The sequence below is a fragment of the Amblyomma mixtum genome, chromosome 2 (assembly GCF_055824585.1).
Source record: "Amblyomma mixtum isolate Tamu chromosome 2, ASM5582458v1, whole genome shotgun sequence".
NCBI lineage: Eukaryota > Metazoa > Arthropoda > Arachnida > Ixodida > Ixodidae > Amblyomma > Amblyomma mixtum.
Genome location: NC_143013.1, coordinates 169,317,198 through 169,337,959, shown reverse-complemented (window position 1 = coordinate 169,337,959; position 20,762 = coordinate 169,317,198). Strand labels below are relative to the sequence as shown.

The window sequence follows — 20,762 nt, the reverse complement described above, 5'->3', positions numbered from 1 at the left end:
CTCACCATCATCATCATCATCAGCCTGACTACACCCACTGCGGGGCAAATGCCTCTCCCATGTCTCTCCAATTAACCGTGTCCTTCGCCAGCTGTGGCCACCGTATTCCCGCAAACTTCTTAATCTCATCCGCCCACCTAATTTTCTGCCACCCCCTGCTACGCTTGCCTTCTCTTGGAATCCACTCCGTTACCCTTGAGGAGCAGCGGTTATCTTGCCTTCGCATTACATGCCCTGCCCAAGCCCATTTCTTCCTCTTGATTTCAACTGGGATGTCATTATCCCGTGTTTGTTCCCTCACCCACTCCGCCCGCTTCCGATCTCTTCACGTTGCACCTATCATTTTTCTTTCCATGGCTCGCTGTGCTGTCCTCAACTTAAGCTGCACCCTCTTTGTTAGCCTAAAGGGTGCATGCTACCCGTCTGCCAAATTTGACTGCGGATGTCCCCATGCAGGCGTGCACCCTGAACCCGCGGCACGTGGAGGCCCTCCTGCTCAAAGGCACGGTGCTGCTGGAACTGCGCAAACTGCACGAGGCCATCTCCCACTTTGGCGAGGTGTTCAAGGTGGCACCCTACCGGCACGAGGCATACAAAGGTGGCTGTGCGTTAAATGTCTCTGGGGCCACCGTGGTGGCTCAGGGGTGGTGGCGCTCGGCTGCTGATCCTAAAGACGTGGGCTTGATTCAGGCCACGGTGATCGCTTTTTGATGGAGGGGCCCATGTACTCTGCGATGTCAGTGCTTGTTAAAGAAACCCAGATGATCGAAATTTTCTGGAGCCCTCGGCTACGGCGTCCCATAGCCCGAGTTGCTTTGGGACACTAAACCCTATAAAGCCGAACATGTCTATAGCTCCTAGATGTCCTAGACTGCGCACGTGCTGTGGCATCATCATTCCACAGCAAGTACTACATCATCATGGCCAAACTGTATTAAAGATTCCTTTAGTGTAAACTAGCACACAGACACCTATGGAAGGTGAAATGGACCATCATTCCACTTTACTCTATCAGAGTTCACTATAGAGAGGCCCTACTAATTCTAGCATATATTTAGAATGCAGCATATGGAAATAGCATGTTTATCAGTTATTGAGATCGACTTGATGCAGGATTTCTAGTAATGGGCGTGTTATTAGAAAGTGAAAAGCGCCTTTGCTGGTCATTTATCTGTGTCCGATTTCCAAATAAGTGTCAGTAATTAGTCAGCTGAACTAAATAGCTGTTAGCTACCATATTTACTCGCATAATTTGCTCTCCCCTCAACATTTTACCCAGATTTTTGAAAAAAGGTGCTCGATTTGCGTAGTTAGGTCCAATGTGAATTAGGTGCACTACCACTTCTGTTTTCACTTCATGCAGAATATATACAAGTAAAAGTTTTTCAGTGCGCTAGCACTTATAGTGGCCATTCTCCACATTAAGTTGGTGTGCGTTTATCTGTCTGTCTGATGGTGTGCGTTTATCTGATGCCTGCTTTGTGGCAGGCCGCTTACCATGCGCAATTGTGTGTGTGCGCGTGCACGCGCACTATATTTACTCGCATAATTTGTGCACCAACTTTTTGCCGGGATTTTTGAAAAAAAAAAAATCTTGCATATTTTGCGCACTGTGCTGTGCCAGTCCCACCAGCATGTACACAGGTGCGCGCAAGGCAGACTAGTGAAGACTGCTGAAGCCGCGTCGCCGTGTGTGATTGCAAAAGGTGCAAGTGGTGAGGGCACGAATCCGCCTTTTTCACAAGATGTGGCGCCCTCTGGGGAGTCGCAAAAATTCGTCTGCTTCTGGTTGAAAACAAACGCACCTGGAAGACGCAGGCACGGTCTGGTTTCATCTTGAATGAGCTGTGCCTGCAAAGCTGCTGCCATCTGTCACATGCACCCGTCACTAACATAAAGTGCGCATGCGCAGTAGGGGCTTTGTTCTCAACCGGTGAGGCTGGAGGAGAGGAAGCACGCATGTGTAGAGAGGCTGTGTGATAAAGGCGGATTGTGCACAATTTACCCGGCTTGCACGCACTAATGGTTGCTTTCCCAGACAATCAGTAGCGCCCTCCCGCCCCAACCCGGAACTACCAAACCGTTTACTGTTCGGTTCGCCGCTAGTCAGCTGAACCGCATGCGAGGGCGCCGTTTTATCACCCGTTGTCTCCTCTGCCGGCCACTTCTGGCTTCGCGATTGTATCGTTGCGCATTTATTGCTTTGCAGGAGGGGGGTATGCCTTTTTTATTTGGACTCAACGTTTTTTTGTTTTTTTTTGCCAACGAGGTGTGCGAGATTGGGGGGGGGGTCTGCATATAGGTGGCAATATACAGTATGTATTGAGCGTAGAGTTTTTTAGAGATGTGTTCAGAAAATTTTGTCATAATTTTCGCACCCTCTTTATGAAGCCTTAATTTAAAGAAAAAAGTGTGCAAATTAGGCGAGTAAATACGGTATACAGAGTGACTGGGCAAGACAGAAACTGACCCTCCCTTTTTGTCTTCTCTATCACATTGTCGACTAAGCCAAGGGTGCCTGTAATTGTGCCGTTTAGGAATTGGGTGCCTTGTCCTTGCAGGCATGGTGGACTGCTATCTGGCCCAGCTGCGGAACAATGACGCAGCTGCCATTGCCAGCAATGCCTGCAAGCACCTGGGCCACACCCCCAGAGCACTCACGGTCAGTCCTCGCCCGTGCGCAGCCAACTTGTTCCGTCACGGGCAGCTTATTCCAAAGCAGTTCCCTTGTGGTGTGACATTCAGTTCCAGGTAAAGGATTGTCTTTGCTGAATGGGGGGGACACCTGAACCTCGCCGGAAGGGAAGGGGGGGAGGATGAGAGTGAGCGAAGACACCGTATTCACTAGACGCGCCTTTGTTCCTTCCAAACCATGGAGGTGGCATGGCGGAGTGGATAGCATGCTCGTCTCGCACTCCGGAGACCCTGGTTCGATTCCCCAACTCGACCAATTTCCTACTCGGTTTTATTTATTTATCTGGTCTGACTAGAAAGGTTAATTAGGCTAATTGGGTAATTAAGCAATTAACTAAACTTAGTCCCACTTACTTAGATCATCACTATACCATCCCTTTAATTGGTTGCATGGTTGCTAGCCAAAGTACAATTGGCCCCGTTTGAAATTCGCGCGCTGTGACGTCACGACCATTTCGACCAATTGAAAAGCGTGACATGTCTGTCGACAACTCCTGATTACAACGATGAGGCATTAAACGCTTCCGCCTTAATATTCACCACAAGTTTTAAAAACTTAAAGCATGCAGAGCTGTGTGGAGCAGTGGGGAGACGTTCACATTGTGCAATATCTAGCTCGGACTCGCTCATTGGTTTGCGGCATGACCTGCAGGCCACACAAACCACTAGCTGATGGTCCTTTTTTTTTTTTTTAATTTTCTTCACCCACAGTTCGAGATGTCCAAGTTTTGTCACGAAAACATTTGGAGGCACGTGATGATGCACAGTACTTTTTGAAGTTTATTGCCGGACATGCAAAACTTTCAACAAGCGATTTTTCAAGATGTGCAAGCTTGGGTTGACAAAGCTTTGCAGTTGAACCTCGTTGGCACGTTTTTAAAAAAAAATTGGGGAAAAAACATATTATTTTGGAAACCGTACGATCCAAACCGCGATAATTTTGAGAAGTGTAACGGTGGAATGAGGTACAAAGATATTAACTGCCGATTTCACTTCATAAAAATGCCAATTGGTATCTCTTGGTACTACGAGATCTGAACAGATTCTTTTCTAGTGCTGGAAGAATTCAGTCCGCATGTGCGCTGCCTTAAGCGCGGAAGGACCTGCATAACGCAATGACGAAAATAACCAAAATAATCTTCTTCCTCATCGGTTTTTTGGGAGTAACTAAGTGCTGCGGGGAAACCACTGTGGCTGTTGACTGTCGCTGCGTTTCTGCTTTTTAAACTGTGTTCCCCAGTCCCGTCCTGCTCATGTGTAAGCGCATTGCTGTAGTTCGTAGATGCTTCGCCCCTTTCCCTTTTGCACCAGCTAAGAAACCGCACCGTTTCTCCTCTTCAAGTCACGTCCCCACAAAAACGGTTAATTCGAATTACAGCGCTGTTTTTATTTTTGTTGTTGTTGTTGTTGTTGGTGGTGGTGGTGGTGTTCCGCCTCCTTGCACCTGGGCACTGCAGAGAAGCCACCACAGCGGGTAACTGCCGCTGCATTTCAGCTTTTCATATCGCGTGCTCTCACGTTCGGCCCATTTGCATGTTCATACCTGTGCGATTGGTCAATAAACATATTATACGACCACAGTTTGTCGAAATTTTAAACGTTGTGGCCGGGAAGTCGCGCTTTTTTCGGAAACGTATTGGCCAGGAGAATTAATGTAGTATAACTCTATGAGACATTTTTAATGTCCGGGATTTTGAGCTTACGAACCTGGAAATCATATAAAACAAGAACGTATCAACGAGGTCTAACTACACTGTGTTGCTGCTGTGTTAAAGTGTGATTGTGTAATGAACGTCGTACATGCCTTTGCTTGGCACAGTTATGTGGTTCAGAGAACTACTATGTACCAGGCAGAGCAACAGTTGATGGTAGCGTTCGTTCAGAGGGGCATTTCTGTTTTGACATCTTTAGATCTTAAGAGGGAATGTGTGGAATGCTGGTCCCCCAGTGTTGCATGCGCTTGCTGTGGAGTGCTCTCAAGCAGTCATTAATTTTACTGTGTCTGATTTGTGAAAGAGCTAGATGCCACTTGGACCGCATGCCCCTGAAGCTTGATGACTTCCTAGAGGCGTCTGGGTAGCAGCTGTTGAGTCATTGTCAACTCACTTAGTGCAGTTAGCCCTGGTGGTGGCAGCTGGTGTAATTAAGCTGTCCGTGCCACTTGAAGACAGTTCAGGAGGCTGCTTCGTTGTGCAGCTGCATTCACAAGCTGTAAACGGCTTTTTCTCTCGCCAGTGGAGGAACGGACAACTGCACTGTGTGTCGGTTCTTGGTGTATGTCTGTACACTGGGCCTTGGGGTAATCCTTGAAGGCTGTCTCCTCCTCCTTTGCTGTGTGCATGCAGCTGTACGCCAGTGTGCTGATGAAGAGTTCCGTGACCCTGGAGAAGGCCAAGGCGTGCCTGGAGAAGGCGCTCAAGCAAGAGCCCACCCACCTGCCGGCCGTCTACCTGCTGGCCGAGATCTGCGACCAGCAGCGAGCCTACGAACGCGGCATCCATCTGTGAGTCAGAGCCCCCTCCCCTGCCCTTGCATTCATGGCAGGGCCACCTCTGAAAGGGAGTCTCGAAACTGGCCTGTGCCACTGATAAGCGTGGCTTGTCTACCTGCTTGTCCTCCTTGCGTGTAAGACGTTATCTCGGCTGCTGACGAAAGGGGCTTTTCGAATTGCAGTCAGGCTTGCTTGTCATACTAAACTGAATCCACATGTTGTCCCTTGCAGTGCGTGCGAACTGTCTGTGCTGGTGATAACTTTGAGGACACGCTGGGGGTCAAGAACGCTCGAGCAGGGAACACCTCGGGTTTTCATTCATGTGCTAATAAAGGATGTCTTGTTTGAGTCATCGTGCAAACCTTAGAAGATGTTGGCAGTGATGTTTAAAAGCGCAGTGTCCTTAATTTGGCACGTTCGCTGCATTGTGGGTCACCAGTGAATCACGTATATGCCAGCTACATACGTATACATAAGCTACAAACATTTGTAGTCCTTTTGTGTGGTGGAACAGTGATGTGTTTGAGGAAAATGAATGTAAGTGGAAAAAAATGTTGTTGCATCAGTAATCAGACAGTATGAATCTCTGGGCCAGGAAAGTTGTTAACACCCACCACTGACGCACTGTACATCGTGGGAAAGCAAGTTTCATCCGGCCTTGCGGTATCAGAGAGACCCCGTGGGCCATATGCAATTAAAGCTACTAGACAGTGTTAAAGATGAGGTAGCATGGTCGGGCGCTGGAGAGGGAATGAAGGAGGTCGGAGACGAGGATGCGGGAAAAGACAAGGAGAGAAGACTTTATACAGCAAAATTTACATTATTTACAAGGGAGCTCAGTAACGAGACGCTCACTGCTGGAACGCTGCATGAGGACAGCACATGATGCGACCGTCAGATGAAAATGCTCCTCGGCCGTACCGCTGCCGAGGTTTTAAAGAGTTCCCTTTCCCTAGGGTCCCTAGATGGGGGCCGGGCCTGCCGAGGAAGGAAGTTCTCAGTGGCACCAATCACAAACACACACACACTCCCGAGGGATCACCGCCGTCTCGTGCTGGGAGAGGGGGAACGATGCCATCCACGTAGCGCAGACGCCGGAATCTCCATGAGCGGCGTTCCGCCGCATTTCTTGCGTTCGAACGTGCGTTCACACTCGGTGTAGGGGAAACGCTCGCTCACCGGGCAGGCGGACGCGGCTTCCGTGGCAGTCCAGGCGTTGACCCAACGTGCCTTCCATGGCTAGTCGGCGTTCCGCTGCAGCCATGCCGTTTTCTTCCCCACGACGAAGGCAAAACGTAACAACAGGGATGCCGTGTAATTTTGAAATCGGTTGGAGTGACGGCTGCCAGAAGTGCACTTGTGAAAGTGTACTGAGGTTATTCGCTCTGTGGTGGCAGTCGTCAGATTGTGATGGGGTATGGCACACTCCCTTTTTGCCACACCTCATCACGAGACTGAGACAATGTGTGAGAAAGTAGGCATGCGCGCTGACTCACTTGAGAAAGCTGGTGGACTTTCATGGGTGATCCGAAGACGGGCTCATGGGTCGCCATGCTACACTGAGTGCAAGCATCATCCCAAAGGAGGGCAGATCTGATTGCGAAGAAGGTCACTGTATTTTGTGCAGGCTTTTCTTCGAAGCCCATTTATGTGTCTGACGTGCTTCAGCACTGGGCACAAACAAAAGGCCCGGAATAATGAATGTCTTGCGGCTGTCCTGAAGATGAACCTTGTTTGAGTTCACATTGCAAGTCAACATTTTTTTTTTACTGAGGCATTCCAGAATTGTTTCTAATAAAATTTGCCACCCGCCACAGTGATACAATGGTTAGGGCGCTTGTCTACTGAGCTGGAGTACCCAGGTTCGAACCCTACCACAGTGGCCACGGTTTCACAGTGCATGTGGTCGAAATTGTTCCTAATGCCTTTCTTCTTTCACTCCCTCCTTTATCCCTTCCCTTATGGTGTGGTTCGTGGTTCGTGGGGAGTCCACTGAGTGGTTGGGTGTCCAGTAAATTCCTTTCCTGAAAAACCAATTTTTGGTTTTCCAAAGGAAGCATTAGTGAGGACCATCAGACAGCTCTAGCCAGGTGTTTACAGCACCTACAACTCTGTATTATGGTACAGAAAGAAATATAATTTTATGATCTGATTAGAATAAACACCCATGATTATATTACTGCTGTTTCACGAGCAAGTACGCGTTATAACCATGGAAAAATGCTGCAAGAATTTCGTGCATACTCTAACACAGTTAGCCGCCGCGGTGGCTCAGTGGCTATGGTGCTCTGCTGCTGGCCCGAAAGACGCGGGTTCGATCCCGGCCGCGGTGGTTGAATTTCTTTGGAGGAGAAATTCTAGAGGCCCGTGTACTGTGCGATGTCAGTGCACGTTAAAGAACCCCAGGTGGTCGAAATTTCCGGAGCCCTCCACTACGGCGTCTCTCATAGCCTCAGTCGCTTTGGGACGTTAAACCCTATAAACCAAACCAAACCAAACCATCTAACACAGTTAAACACTCATTTTTTGTCAAATCGATTGCAGAGTGGAATGAATTGTTGAGGTGTGTAGTGAACAGCCCAAATGTAGAAAAGTTTGTTGATAATTTGAGAGCCTTTTTTATGTGAAACCCTTGCCTTTTTGGTTTCTTTTTTCGCATCATTGTTTGCTCTTGCATGATGCTTGTGCATATCTTGTTCTTGATTTGTATCTGTGCTCATGCCTGCTTGGAGTCAGGCGACTCTGCAGTATTAAATAAATAAATAAATAAATGCCAAAGCTTTCTTCGAAATTTGTTAAATGCGTGTGGTGTGGAGTGAACTGCCTGTGATTCGCACAATGAGGCCCCAGCATAGCTCAGTTAAGTTTCACACAGCCCACTCAGAGCACACCTGCAATGTCGCTCATGCCTTCTCTTCGCAACTCAAAAAGCCATTATTGCCAGTGACTTACAGGTGGGTCGTGACGCATAGGGATTGAGGCTTCAAGAGTAGGTTGTGAAGAGAATATATGCTAACCATTTTCTCCGGTAGACGGGGCCCACTGTATGTGTCCTTAACGGGACCTTTAAGGGTAAATAAACGACGGTCAGAAGAAGGCAAATACGGGCTGGTTGGTACATGTTTTACGAATTGGAAAAACAGTGCAATAAAAGACGAGACACAAGAGAAGGACAAACCAGCACTGTCTGTCTGTCAGGCGTGTGTCTGTCAGTGCTGGTGTTTTGTCCTTCTCTTGTGTCGTCTTATATGGCGCGGTTTTTCCAATTCGTAAAACGAAGGTCACGACACTGATGTGGGGAGCAGTTAGCAAGGCGTTTCTCTCTACCCCGTTGTTCTGTGCACAGGCTGCAGAAGCACCTGGAGACCCAGAACACGTGTCGGCTCCACCAGATGCTGGGGGACTTCTACGCCCGGACAGGGGAGCATGACAAGGCCCTGCAGCACTTCAGCATTGCCCTCAAGTGGGTCCCCTCTCCACCAACTGGGCGGCACGCCTGCTTTTTCACTTGTTCTATGGCAACAGCTACATGTGGCATGCTGGGCAGAATCATGTCAGTGGTGGCGGCACATCTGAGCTCTCTCTCTTTACCGTGCACCCCTTTCCCTTAGTGCGCCTGTCATGATGGATGCCTTGCCCTGTACGGGTGGCTGAGGGACTGTGCGGGACGCATGGCTGCACGCGTACTGCATGCCTACCCCTACGCCTCTGCCCCACATCCAGTGACTGGTTACTGCACCCAGCTACTCCAGCACTCTTCTCAGAGAAGGCGTTCACTGTGAAGCTTCATCATCATCATCAGCCCGACTACGCCCACTGCAGGGCAAAGGCCTTTCCCATGTCTCTCCCATTAACCCTGTCCTTTGCCAGTTGCGGCCGCCACGTCCCCACAAACTTACCCGTGGTGCAAATGCTGGTGAAGTGGCGTACAGGTAAATGCAGGAGACATGCCACACACCTGAGCTGTGTTACGAAACACCCTTACCGGCATCAGCATTTCACACTGCCCCAGCTGTCTCTGGGACTGGCATTGCCACAAGCGTGAACGTCTGTCGAATTTCTGGATGCCATAACTTTAGGAGGGCCGTGAAAGCGAAAACTGTCCCACAGCAGTGTCTGTGTGAAGCCTGTATCTGCCTGCAGTGGTGGCAGGTGGTTTTTAAGGGGGGTTCCCTGTCTGCACCTTTCACCTGCCTTGGGTGGCAGGTGGGAAGTGGAGAGGGGGAATGTTACGCTCCACTTGTAGAGGAGAGGGAAAGGTCAGACAAAGATTGATTGGCAGAAATGAATAAGAAGTGATTGTAACTGGAAATGGAGCCAGAATAGAAGCGGAATTGGATTGGAATTGGAATAGATTGGCTAGTTAAAAAGAAGAGTGCTATCGCATTTCTTCAGCGTCAATCCAAGTGATCGGCCGTAAATTTTTTTCGGTTCATTTTGGCAGGAGATCAAGGTCAAAGCAGGTAGTGGAACATTGGTTGTAAACGCTGCTGTGCTGGGGTACTGGGCCGCCTTTCATTTTTAAGAGGATGCGTGGCTCTGGATAAATCTCAGTGGCACACTTGCACACAGAAAGCAAAGCTGGATGAAGCGTTCTCGGTGCACACGTGATTCACACATCTAACCCTGTTTGTAAAACTTGTACAAAATAGTGCAGTTCCCATCTCTCATCATTTGTGCTGTCTAGAGCAGTGGTCGTGGCTTTGTTGTTGTTCCACTTGGTCGAAGAAGTGGGAAGGCAAACATAGACTAGTAGATTATATCTCGGGCAACAACTGCATTGCAGCTGGATATTTTGCTGGGCATGTTGAGGGGGTGCTTGCTACTCGAAGTGTGTGCGGCCTCAAGTTGGTGCTGTCGTCTGTCTCTGCAACTGTGCACTCTGGCAGACCGTGCTGACAGCAGTGAAGAATGAGAAAAAAGGACATCAGAAACATTGCTCAGTCTGACTGAGCTGAAAGCTCGGCCAAATCTGCACTGTGCAGCTCTTCCTGTCGCTCCCCTAGCCTTGACACGTTGCCATGTTAATGACGTGTATGTCTTTTTCTGGTTCTACTGGGTAAAAAAAAATTTCATGACTGTCTGGCGCATGGCAACAATGTTTTGTCAGTTTGCCATCAATCCGGGGCCCTCTGCTCGGGCGTCATTCATGCGTCATGATCAGCTTTCGGTCATTTAATCTGTGGTAGCATTCGAGAGAGAATTCAAAGCCAAGTCGTTAGCCATGGGCTATTCCTTCCCTGTCAGTGTGCACAGTGTATCAGAAGTCTAGTGAACCATGGCACAGTACTGGTGCACCTTTGTTCCTACAGTCAGCACTGAGCATTGTTTATTCTGCTGACAGGTGTCTCGACAGTCTGCTGAAATTTACTGCTTCCTTACCGGGAAAAAAACGGGAAATTTCAGGGCGGTGTGCATAAAATTTTTTTCACGCATGAATTTGAAAGTTTTTTTTTTTTATTGCAGCACATCATCGTATAGGTAATACTCTTTTAAATTATACAAAGAAAAAAAGATATATGTTATTTATCAAAGAAAATGCCTTTGTCAAATTTTGAGAGGGACTTGCAAAACTTCAAAAATATACTAAAATATACATTTTTTTTTACGTTAAAATGCCAAAATTAAGTGTCCAAAGTGACAACTTTCATGCTAAACTTTCCAGAAGAAGAAAAAAGAAGAAAAAAAGAAGTTGCTCGCTTACAGCACAGTGCCAAAGTGGGCTCAGGGCTGTCTTGCAGATAACTTGAGTCCACTACACTGTTAGTGGCACGGAATCATTCAGAACAAGTCTAGTATTTTAAGGGAGGCCCTGGAATCAGCGAATCTCCGTGGCAACAGCGGAACCGAAAGTTACAGACGGACACCTGTCAGTAGTCCGGGCTGGGAAGAGCAGTTGTCTGTGTCCAAATCAAAATAAGACGAATGCACATCATCTTTTTGCATAGAGCTTTTGCTTGCACCTGCAGAGTCAAGCGTCAGTGCTGCGAAATCATGAGAACACCATTGGTGCTGAGCAGGATTAGTGCAAGAAGAAGGCGCCACCTTGGGCACCGTGCTTGCGCAGTCGCTTCAGGTTGGCAGGTTTCGTGTGAAGTTTAAATATACTCCCTCATGTGGCTGACAAAAGACACTATTCCGAAACTGCAGTACAGTCTCTTTGCAATAGTATACTTGTCCAGAGGTAGCCCAGGTTGCTCAGAATGTGGCATATCGCGCCATTTTCAAATCAAAAGCTTTTCTAATAATAATGGTTTATTTTGTCCACCTGCCCACAAGGCGTATATATTCTCGTACCGCTTAAACACTTTCGTGGTTGTCTGTGGCACCGGCAGCCTGCGAAATGCACACGTTTTCGTGATACCTTTTGCAGAACTATAAATCACTGGCTTGGCGTTATTCTTATTGAAGCACATCGTAAAACAGGTGTGACATGTTACCATCGTCAGTCTATGTACAGACGGAATTTTGTTAGTAGAGAACAGGGTAAGCATACACAGATACACTGTCACTTCCCTGCATGCATGGGGAAATTCCATAAAGAAACATCATCATCATCATCATCAGCCTGACTACGCCCACTACAGGACAAAGGCCTCTCCCACTTCTCTCCAATTAACCCTGTCCTTTGTCAACTGCGGCCACCATATTCCTGCAAATTTCTTAATCTCATCCGCCCACCTAACTTTCTGCTGCCCTCTGCTACGTTTGCCTTCTCTTGGTATCCACTCCGCTACCCTTAATGACCAGCAGTTATCTTGCCTTCGCATTGCATGCCCTGCCCAAGCCCACTTCTTCCTCTTGATTTCGACTAGGATGTCATTAACCCGTCTTTGTTCCCTCACCCACTCCGCCCTCTTCCAATCTCTTAACGTTACACCGGTCATTTTCCTTTCCATACCTCGCTGCGTTGTACTTAACTTCAGCTGAACCCTCTTTGTTAGCCTCCATGTTTCTGCCCAGGATATGTATTGTTACACCTCTAGAGACCTGAACAATGAATAGGCACGGTAAGGGAAGAGTTGTGTACGTGTTTGCCAAGAGCAGTCGTTGTGCAATGCGCCCTTTGGAAGCCAGTGGTGTGTGGTGGTTCGTTTCCAGTCTGGACCCAAGCAACGCGAGCGCCCGGAGAGGCACACGCAGGGTGGAGCAGAGGCCGGAGAACGTCGAAGGTGGCTATGACATGGACGTGGACGAGATTGCCGAGTCAGACGTTGAGGTGGGTGACTTTCTCCGCCCTCTGCCCCCCCCCCCCTCTTGATGTCCTGACCCTGGTTCGGTTGTCCAACCATCTCGTAAACTTCCTCCTTTCATTCTTTTTTTCTTTTGTTTTTGTTTCTTTGTACTCCGTTTCATGCCCTACTCGGCTGGCCAGCTAGGAATCGCTGTGCTCCATCTCAAAGCATGAAGCGCTTTAGAAGCAGGGTCCTGCGTGCGTTGAGCAGCAAATTTGGTTTGGTTTATGGGGTTTAACGTCCGGAGACGCCGTAGTGAAGGGCTCCGGAAAATTCGACCACCTGGGGCTCTTTAACATGCACAGACATCGCACAGTACACGGGCCTCCATAGAAATTCAACCGCCGTGGCCGGGATTGAACCCGCGTCTTTCGGGCCAGCAGCCGAGCACGATAACCACTGAGCCACCGCGGCGGCCAGCAGCAAATTTCAGTGAAGCCAAGTGAGATTCCTAGTTACTCTGATCCTCTGAATCCAATTATAGTTGTTGAGTGCAAGTTTTGAACTGTGGGCCTGAAACTGTGGCTGTGTCGCAGGAAAATGCGTGTGTGTGGCTGCTCTAATACGACTGTAGAGCCAATTGTATTAGGTGTGGCAAAGTTAGAATCTTTGGGCAGTGTCCCCTGAATGATGCTCATTCTGGTGATTGGGAGAGAGGCCTTGCCACGATAGCTCAGACGGACTTCATTCCACCCCCCCATTTTTAATGCGCTTGTCTCGAAACTCATTTCCTCATTTCAGCCATGTATCTGGCAGCTCATCATGAGGACGGAATGCAAAAGCTGGAAGCGTGTAATGATTTGAATAAGGTTGAAATCAAATACATTGCAAAAGATATTTTGAGTTGGATGTTGAGTAATGAAATTCGCCACTGGGATGCACATAGGTGAATGCAGATGTAAAGACAGCTTACCGTCAAAAAAGTTCACCATCTCCTGGTTCTTATCACGTTCGCTCGGTCATTCATTGTAAGCAGCATTGCAGACGCTGAGTGATTGGGGTCATAAGAGAATATTCGTGAAGGCTGAGCATGACACATTACTCTGTTACCTGCCATGGAGAAAATATATCGCAAATTTCATTACACTTAAAAAAAAAAATGCTGCAGAACGTTGCAATCCGAATATGGGCTCTGCATAAGTGTCAGCTTTTGCATGCAAGGAATTCCAAAGCCATAGCGTTAACTTGAATGTGTTAAATATTGTTCTTTCTGTAATTTTTCTTTTAATGCGTTTGCAAAAGAGCCCCCTATGCTGGAAAAATCTGTCTTTTGACCAACCAATATTTGACCAACACGGTTCCCAGTTCAAGTTATTGATTAATTCGCTCTTGCCCTGCCATAAGCTTGCCGTCCCGGTTAGCTCAGTTGGTAGAGCGGCTGAGCGGCTACTTCTCTGAAGCAGTGGTCCTGGATTCGAACCACGGACCAGGACGAATTTTTCTTCAACTACGAAGTTTCTGAGAAAGTTGTATAGCTTTCCTTTGTAGCCTTATGGCTGCGCTCGGGTGGATGTTAATGAGTAATTGCTCTCTTATTAGAAACATGTCCTTCTGTCCTTCTGAAGCCTCACTTGGAAGGTGGCAAAGTGGAAAGAGGGAAAGGGAAGACAAAGGGAGGGGAGAGTGGAGAGGGTGGTTGCTAGATGGGATCATGCCAGCCGCTCCTTGCACGGTCGGAACTCGTCAGCTCCGTTCGGGGTGGAAGTTAATGCTAGCGCATACTCTGTTGTATCAGTCACATCGAATGGCTGTACTTTTTGCTTATTTCTTTCAGAATGAGCTCGAAGAGAGTGAAGTGGAGGCTGTGTGGTCGGACGTCGAGTATTCCTACAACTGACCTACACTCGTAGCTTGCATGTTTTAGCAGGGTTCAGGCACCTGCTTGGAGATGTTCCGGACCTGTGAGATGGAGGGAATTGTGCTCTACCCTTGAAGCCATGCTGTAGTGTGTGTATCATCTCGTACATGGACGGCATTGGAGAGATTACACGCAAGGACCAGCTGTAACCTGTTCAGCAAACCTGTATTAAAACTCTGTTTTATCGAAACCTTGGATGTTCATGAAATCGCTCTTGTGTAATGCATGCCATTATGTATACCATAAGTCACACTGCCTCAGAACTGGAGAAATATTGTGTTGAAATCTTTCCTGTTTGAGGCCTGATGGTGTTTCATCAGATAAATTGGAATCACCTGGTTGTCACACCCAATTTGCCATGATTATGTGAACGTTGTGTAGCAAAGCTTTTTTGCTGCTGGTTGGTGGGCAGATGCAATGGTGACTCAAGCTTGTTCGCCGATGACTTGAACTGGAACTATGAGTGTTTGTGGTAGCCTGGGCATAATGGTTTGTTGCACCACGAAAGTTTGACCATGTAGTTTGCACACATGCTTTCCTAACAGACAGGCATGTTTAATGCAATTTACATAAAATTGCATTTTTTTTTTTTTTTTGCATAGCGGAAATAACTCTTGGTGCAGTACACGCAGGGTTGTTTGTTCCTGGTTTCTTGGAAGAGAGACCATGTACTAGTGTATCAAACAGTGTAGCATTGTGCTTTCGAATTACTCCCATGATCGATTACACGTACGTGGACTGTAAGTGTTACGTCTTGCAATGGTGAATGCTTTGTTTGCTAGCATTGACGAGTCTTGGCCTATACATGGCGGAAGTTATCCGGGTGACAAAGTTGTGCACAACAAAGTCTCATTAGCCAAAGAAGCAGCTTGGAAATCTTTGGGTACGTGGCAAGTGGCAGGTAGTAATCGTGCAGTGCTTGTACGTTTTCCCATGTAATGATTCTATGCACCAGATGCTGGATACTGTACTGCTGGATGATGAGAGTGACAATAGTGTGGAATGGTAGTCTTTTGGACATCAAGTTGGCGCGATTATTGAACCTATCAGAGTCTGTTGTGTCCTTGTGTTTTTTGGTTGCAATATTCTCTATCATATTTTCTTAGTTCTGAGCATCCACAGCGCTGTACATTTGTTTGTTCCTACCCTTTCACCTACATTTTTTCTGTACAAAACTATGATGAGAAGTGTGGTTTTGGCATTTTAAATTCGTGGCGAGTCTAAGCACCTGACTCCCTTTTGTAATAAATCGTTAGTGTGAAAAAAAAGAAGTGCTAATTAGGTGTGAAAAAATGTCAGTTTTTTTCTGAAACCTCTCAGAAACAACACCCTGCAACCTCTACGTTTACCTGTGGCATTTTAAAGATGATGAGAAGCCTCTGTAAAGAGATATTGTTGTTCAGCTTCAATAAATGGATCAACTGTATATGCAGAACGAATTCCAGAATTGTATGTGCTCTGTGCATACCCAGGCAAAATCACAAGTGCTCACTCCACTCGCAAAACTTTGGTCAACCTTGGGCTCACTCACACTCAGAGGCCTGGGCTCATTCGAACTCATGAACTCACTCACTAGCCGTCAGGGGTCAACAACTCGTAATGACTCGCTCAGATTCACGACTCATCTGGGCTCAGTCACTCATTTCAACTCGCGACTCAATTGCTCTCACTCACTCATTTCGACTCATCTGGGCTCACTCATTTCGACTTACGACTCATCTGGGCTTACTCATTTCGGCTCACGACTCGTGGACTCACTCACTCATTTCGACTTACGACTCATCTGGGCTTACTCATTTCGGCTCACGACTCGTGGACTCACTCACTCATTTCAACTCTCGACTCATCTGGGCTCATTTAAGCGCAGTAAGTATTATGAGTGCACAGGAAACTAACGGATTGACCACGATTCACCATAATCTGAATGTGAGCCTGGAATCACCACGACTCGGATCATGATCTGAATGTGAGCCGGGACTCACCACAGCTCAGATTGTGATCTGAATGTCAGTCCGAACTCACAACACAAATCATGATCTCAACGCGAATCTGGATTCACTCATGACTCGGATTATGTTCTGAACGTGAGTTCGGACTCACTCATGACTCAGACCATGATCTGAAATGAGCGCGAGTCAGCCCGGGTGAGTCCACTCATGAGTGAGTTCGCTGACCTATGGCTGTGTGTGCATCCATTGATCTGTCGCATAAAATTTGAGAGCTGACAGCTCTCAGTGCAGCTGAGTATTTGCAGTGACAAAATATATTTAAAGTGCATGAAAAATTACGGATAGCCTAAAATAGCTAAGGGCAAGCAGAAGGCAACCTCAGGCAGTTGTTCTCTTGTTTTGCGATGGTAGGAGCAGAAATTAACCAGTAACTTACTCTTGTGTCAGCCCTCAACTGTCTCGGTTTTGCAGCGCTTCGTGTATGACCATCAATGACATTATTAGCCCTGACACAATTGAGTCGTGCTAACAGCGCTTCTGAGGCAAGTTATCATCAGCCTTAATTACTACGCCCACTGCAGGATAAAGACTTCTCTCATTGCCCCAATCAACCATGTACATGTGACAGCTGCGACCACCCTATCCCCAGCAGCACCCTCCCATAGCCTAACATTTTTGTGCCCTTTAGAAAGCATGCCCTCTTACTTTCCCCACGAAGAGCAGCTGGCCTTTTATAGCATATCTGGGTCAGGTCGATGCGTGCGGTATTTTCTCTCCGCAGCGGTGCGGCGTCCGTTGACGGATGGTGCGAGGTCGTTGCCGATTATGCCGTTCGTGAGCGCACCGCGGGGCAGTTGCGAAACGTGGATGCGGTGCGGCTTGTGTATACAAACATTACGGCTCGGCGGGCGCGATCCTTTCGCAAGTATTATGCTGATCGCGCCGTTCGGCCGCGCATAACATGGCATTGGCGCGCCCCGCTGTCTTCGCGTAACTGCGTGAATCAGAGCGTTTAAACGTCCGCCCGGGAGCAAGAGACGAGACGAGAGCATCACAAGAGCACGAAAAGAGAGCGCAGTTGGCATAGCCTTTATCGGCCCCAGCGAAGCGCCGGCGTGTACGACCGAGCAACTCTTTCACCGGACGACGGCAGCACCGGCATCGCCATCGTCAATGGCAACTTTCAGCTCTGGCTGCTGCTAGGCAGCTGTGCCTGCGGTCGCGATCGAGGCGGTGGTGGTGTTTCGCCCCTCCGTGGTTTGTCCTTCCACGAAGATCGGGGAGCACCGCGCTTGTTCGCGGCGTTGTGCGCGAGTGAGACGACACACGCTCGGCCAGGGCTCCCGAAGCGGACATCGCCATGTCGACGCTGCCTCTGCCCAAGGCGCTGACGCAGCGCAGGACCAACAGTTTGGATCAGGAGAAAGAGAACTTCGAGAAGTCACAAGTAAGTACCCGGGGCTCTTCCGGCCGTGAAGGATCACCTCCTGCACGCGTGGACCCTACCCTGTTGCCTTTTTTTTTTGTTTTTCTCTCCGCTCGCCTATTGTTTTGCATGGCTGTGGAATCGTCCGGTTTTCCTTTGCGGGGGTCAGCGCGTAACTCTAGCCGCGGCGGTGCGACTTCCGCACGCCGGCGGGGTCCCTCCCCGTCGTGCCGTTTGTTTGGGCGAGCGGATGCGCTACGTCAATCATGTTGTTTACGTCCGCCCGCTGTCGTCGCTCGATTGCGAGCCGTGTCGCGCCTCCACCCGGCAACGCGATTCCTGTCACGGACAGGCTATGTCGAGAAGCTGCGAAGCGACGCGTGATGTATGCGTGTATCGCAGCTTGTGGAGGCCCGTGCTTCTCGCGCACGGGCGGAACAGCGGCAGTCGCGCGCGTGGGCGGCCCCCCCTGTGACCGCATTCACGCGCGGGCATTCAGGTCCTGACCAATATCGTCTCCACGGTTCGGTAGCCGATCGTAGGCAGGCCTCTGCTTTTTCCTTGTTCGGGCCTTTCCTTTCACTCTTGTTCCGCGCGCATCGCCCTGCGATACGTGCTTTCGAGCTACGCGTGCTGCTCCGTGCGGGTTCTCACCCCTGCAACTCGGCCAGGGCTGTGGCATGTTGCAAGTTGCGCGTCCGCGCCGAGGGTGGCGCCCTGGTCGAAACGATTGCAGCGATCCTGGTATCGGCGGTAAACGGGGCTGCAGTTAAGCCTAATAAAAGTGAAATTTTTCGACCACTATCAATAATAAAAACATGCTTATGAACTAAATTATAACCAGCCATAGGTATTAAAAATAAGACATCAAAGAAATTAGATGCGAAGATGACGACGCGGGTAACGCGGCAGCAGACGACAAGCAGACGACGCACGGTCAGCCGCGCAAGCGAAAACGGCGACGTCGGCGACATTCGCACTGCAGCAGCGTCATTGGCGTCATGTCGAGTCACACAGTGAGCTTTTCTTGGAGTCTTTATACTAAGAACTAGCACTGCAGCATATTATGTTGTCCCTAGCCTAACGCACTGTGATTTCTTCTACACGAGTCAAAGGTTGAAAATTTTCTCTGCCTTTCTCTGCGTGTGTTTATTCATAGCCACAGACTGATGCGTTTCAATACAGGTCAGATGTTTTACTTTTCTGCTATTTACCTAAATCTCTTACAAAGTCGCGTGCAAACGTATATTCAGTCATGTAGCATTTTATTATGTATACTGTACCTTGACACCTTTTTTATCCCCTATATATTCTCTGTGCGCTCATGTCTGCTAGGTTTACATAATGGCGTTTTTTTTATTTTGATTTTTAGGATGCCTGTTACTGATACTGCAATGTCACTCATACTTAAAATCACTTTTTGGACATCGATTGTCACTGCTGATGTTCTTTTAATAAATTGTTCTTTGTACAAAAACCATTTACGCTTTTCGTTCTCGATCGAGCGCAGCTGCTAAGCAGTCGCGCCGCTCGCCACCATACACCATGCTACATCAACAGACACATTGAAATACAAAAGCGAGTGAGCAGATTCCGTAAGTACTTAGGAAATCAAGCGTGAATGCAGCGCGGGATCAGTTAATCACCACTATTTACAAAGCTTGGATCGAGCTAGCGGCCGCCAGCACCAGGAACGCGCGGGTACAGTGCACTGTAGCGCGAGCAACCGGCCACAACCAGCCGCCTAAACGCGCGCCGCCATATTGGATTTTTGATGCGTTTACCGCCTCTCCCAGGTGCCGCCACCATCGCCTTCTAAAAAAAACGTCCCCATTGGCTCTATGAGTGTGTCACTCCCTTGACTCGGCTTCGTCGTTTTGTCGGCGGCTCTCTCGGGTCGGTGACACCGAGAGGTGGGGGTTGAACAGTCGTGGGCGTTTCACGGTCCCGCAATAAATGAGCGCCCGAACGGGACACGCGCGTCGGCTGACGTGAGGGGAGAACGGCCGCGCGCTGCCTTTTGCGGGGGTTTTTGTTTTTTCTTTTCCTGCACGTGTGTTGCTGTTTGCGCGACCGCAGTTGGGCGGTCAACACGTTCTGCTCTTGGAAAGGAATTGGAGCATGCTGCCCCTTATCGGTCGGCAGATGTGTATGTTGGCCTGGTTGAAGAACAGAGGCGACCCGCCTCGCAGTGGTGTCTTTGCCTATCAGCGCGTAGTACAGTTCGCCTCCGGAAGCGGCCGATGAAAGGCGTGCGTGAGAACCCGGCGGCGAGTCTAGGTCGTCGCGAATCGCAGCTATCTGTCACGGGTGCCTTCATATCGTTTCTGCCTGAGTAAGGTTTCGGAATGAGAGATTGGCAGATTCGCCTGATGCGGGTACGGGTGCAGGGCGATTCTGTGTCAAGTCACGTCGCGAAGAATGCGCAAAAAGGGCTGAATCAAGTACTTACGTTGGCCGAAACTTTTGGCTATAGTTTGTGAAGACCTTCGGGCCTTTGTCCTTTCCATACGACCAAGGATAAGCGTGCACTCCTAGCATGCCTTTGCTGCATCACCATTCGAATGTCGAGGAATAATGCTAATGGCCTGAAACTTAATTTTTTGTTTGATGCTTTTCTTTAGCATGCAAGATACATCCTTGCTCATGTTGACCATGGCGGCGTTGTCTGACAAGTGAGGCGGAGGTCTTGGCAGCATTCAAGCCAGCAGCGCTTCTCTCTAGTTGTTTCAGTGTATTATAAATGATTGCCGGTATAAGAGCTAGCACTTCATCATAATCCCATTACATATTTAATTGCATGGTGCAATCTTTGAGTAACTAGCAGTGCACACGGCTGCTCGGAGGATTTCTTCGTTTCATTTCCATAAGCAGCAGAATGGTAGTGCATATTTGGCTGTCTCCCACCTGGAGCACGAATGCCAAACTGCCTGAAACTGCATTTGTAGCCAAGGCTTCATCGCAGCTGGATGTTGCAGTACTGAGCAGTCTCTCTGTTCATTGATTACTCATCATACTAAGTGGTTAACGTGTGCAGTTCTCCTTCTGCAAAAGCATTGCTGACGTGTGTCCCTTGTTGTGCATGGCATGGTGCAAATCAGCAGGCTGT

The 20,762-nt window shown here is 48.6% G+C and overlaps 2 protein-coding genes across 4 annotated transcripts in view; both read left to right on the top strand.

The window, feature by feature from the left end:
• Nucleotides 1-15,717, top strand: part of APC7 (anaphase-promoting complex subunit 7) — a 50,220-nt gene extending 34,503 nt beyond the window's left edge. The window contains exons 11-16 of the mRNA XM_089572703.1: nucleotides 457-598; nucleotides 2,562-2,662; nucleotides 5,040-5,197; nucleotides 8,532-8,648; nucleotides 12,287-12,404; nucleotides 14,195-15,717. Coding sequence (XP_089428829.1) covers nucleotides 457-598; nucleotides 2,562-2,662; nucleotides 5,040-5,197; nucleotides 8,532-8,648; nucleotides 12,287-12,404; nucleotides 14,195-14,257 — 699 coding nt within the window. The 3' untranslated portion in view covers nucleotides 14,258-15,717. The remainder of the gene's footprint in view (nucleotides 1-456; nucleotides 599-2,561; nucleotides 2,663-5,039; nucleotides 5,198-8,531; nucleotides 8,649-12,286; nucleotides 12,405-14,194) is intronic.
• Nucleotides 15,718-17,375: 1,658 nt separating this feature from the next.
• The window catches only part of LOC149361529 (huntingtin-interacting protein 1-like), a 121,026-nt gene continuing 117,639 nt past the window's right edge, over nucleotides 17,376-20,762 (top strand). For 2 of the 3 annotated variants that reach the window (XR_016288965.1, XM_089572700.1), the window contains exon 1: nucleotides 17,376-17,674. Coding sequence is in view for 2 of the 3 variants with exons in the window: in XM_089572700.1 (XP_089428826.1) it covers nucleotides 17,588-17,674 (87 nt within the window). In the remaining variant the exon portion in view is untranslated. The remainder of the gene's footprint in view (nucleotides 17,675-20,762) is intronic. The other variant, XM_089572701.1, reaches the window with a different exon arrangement.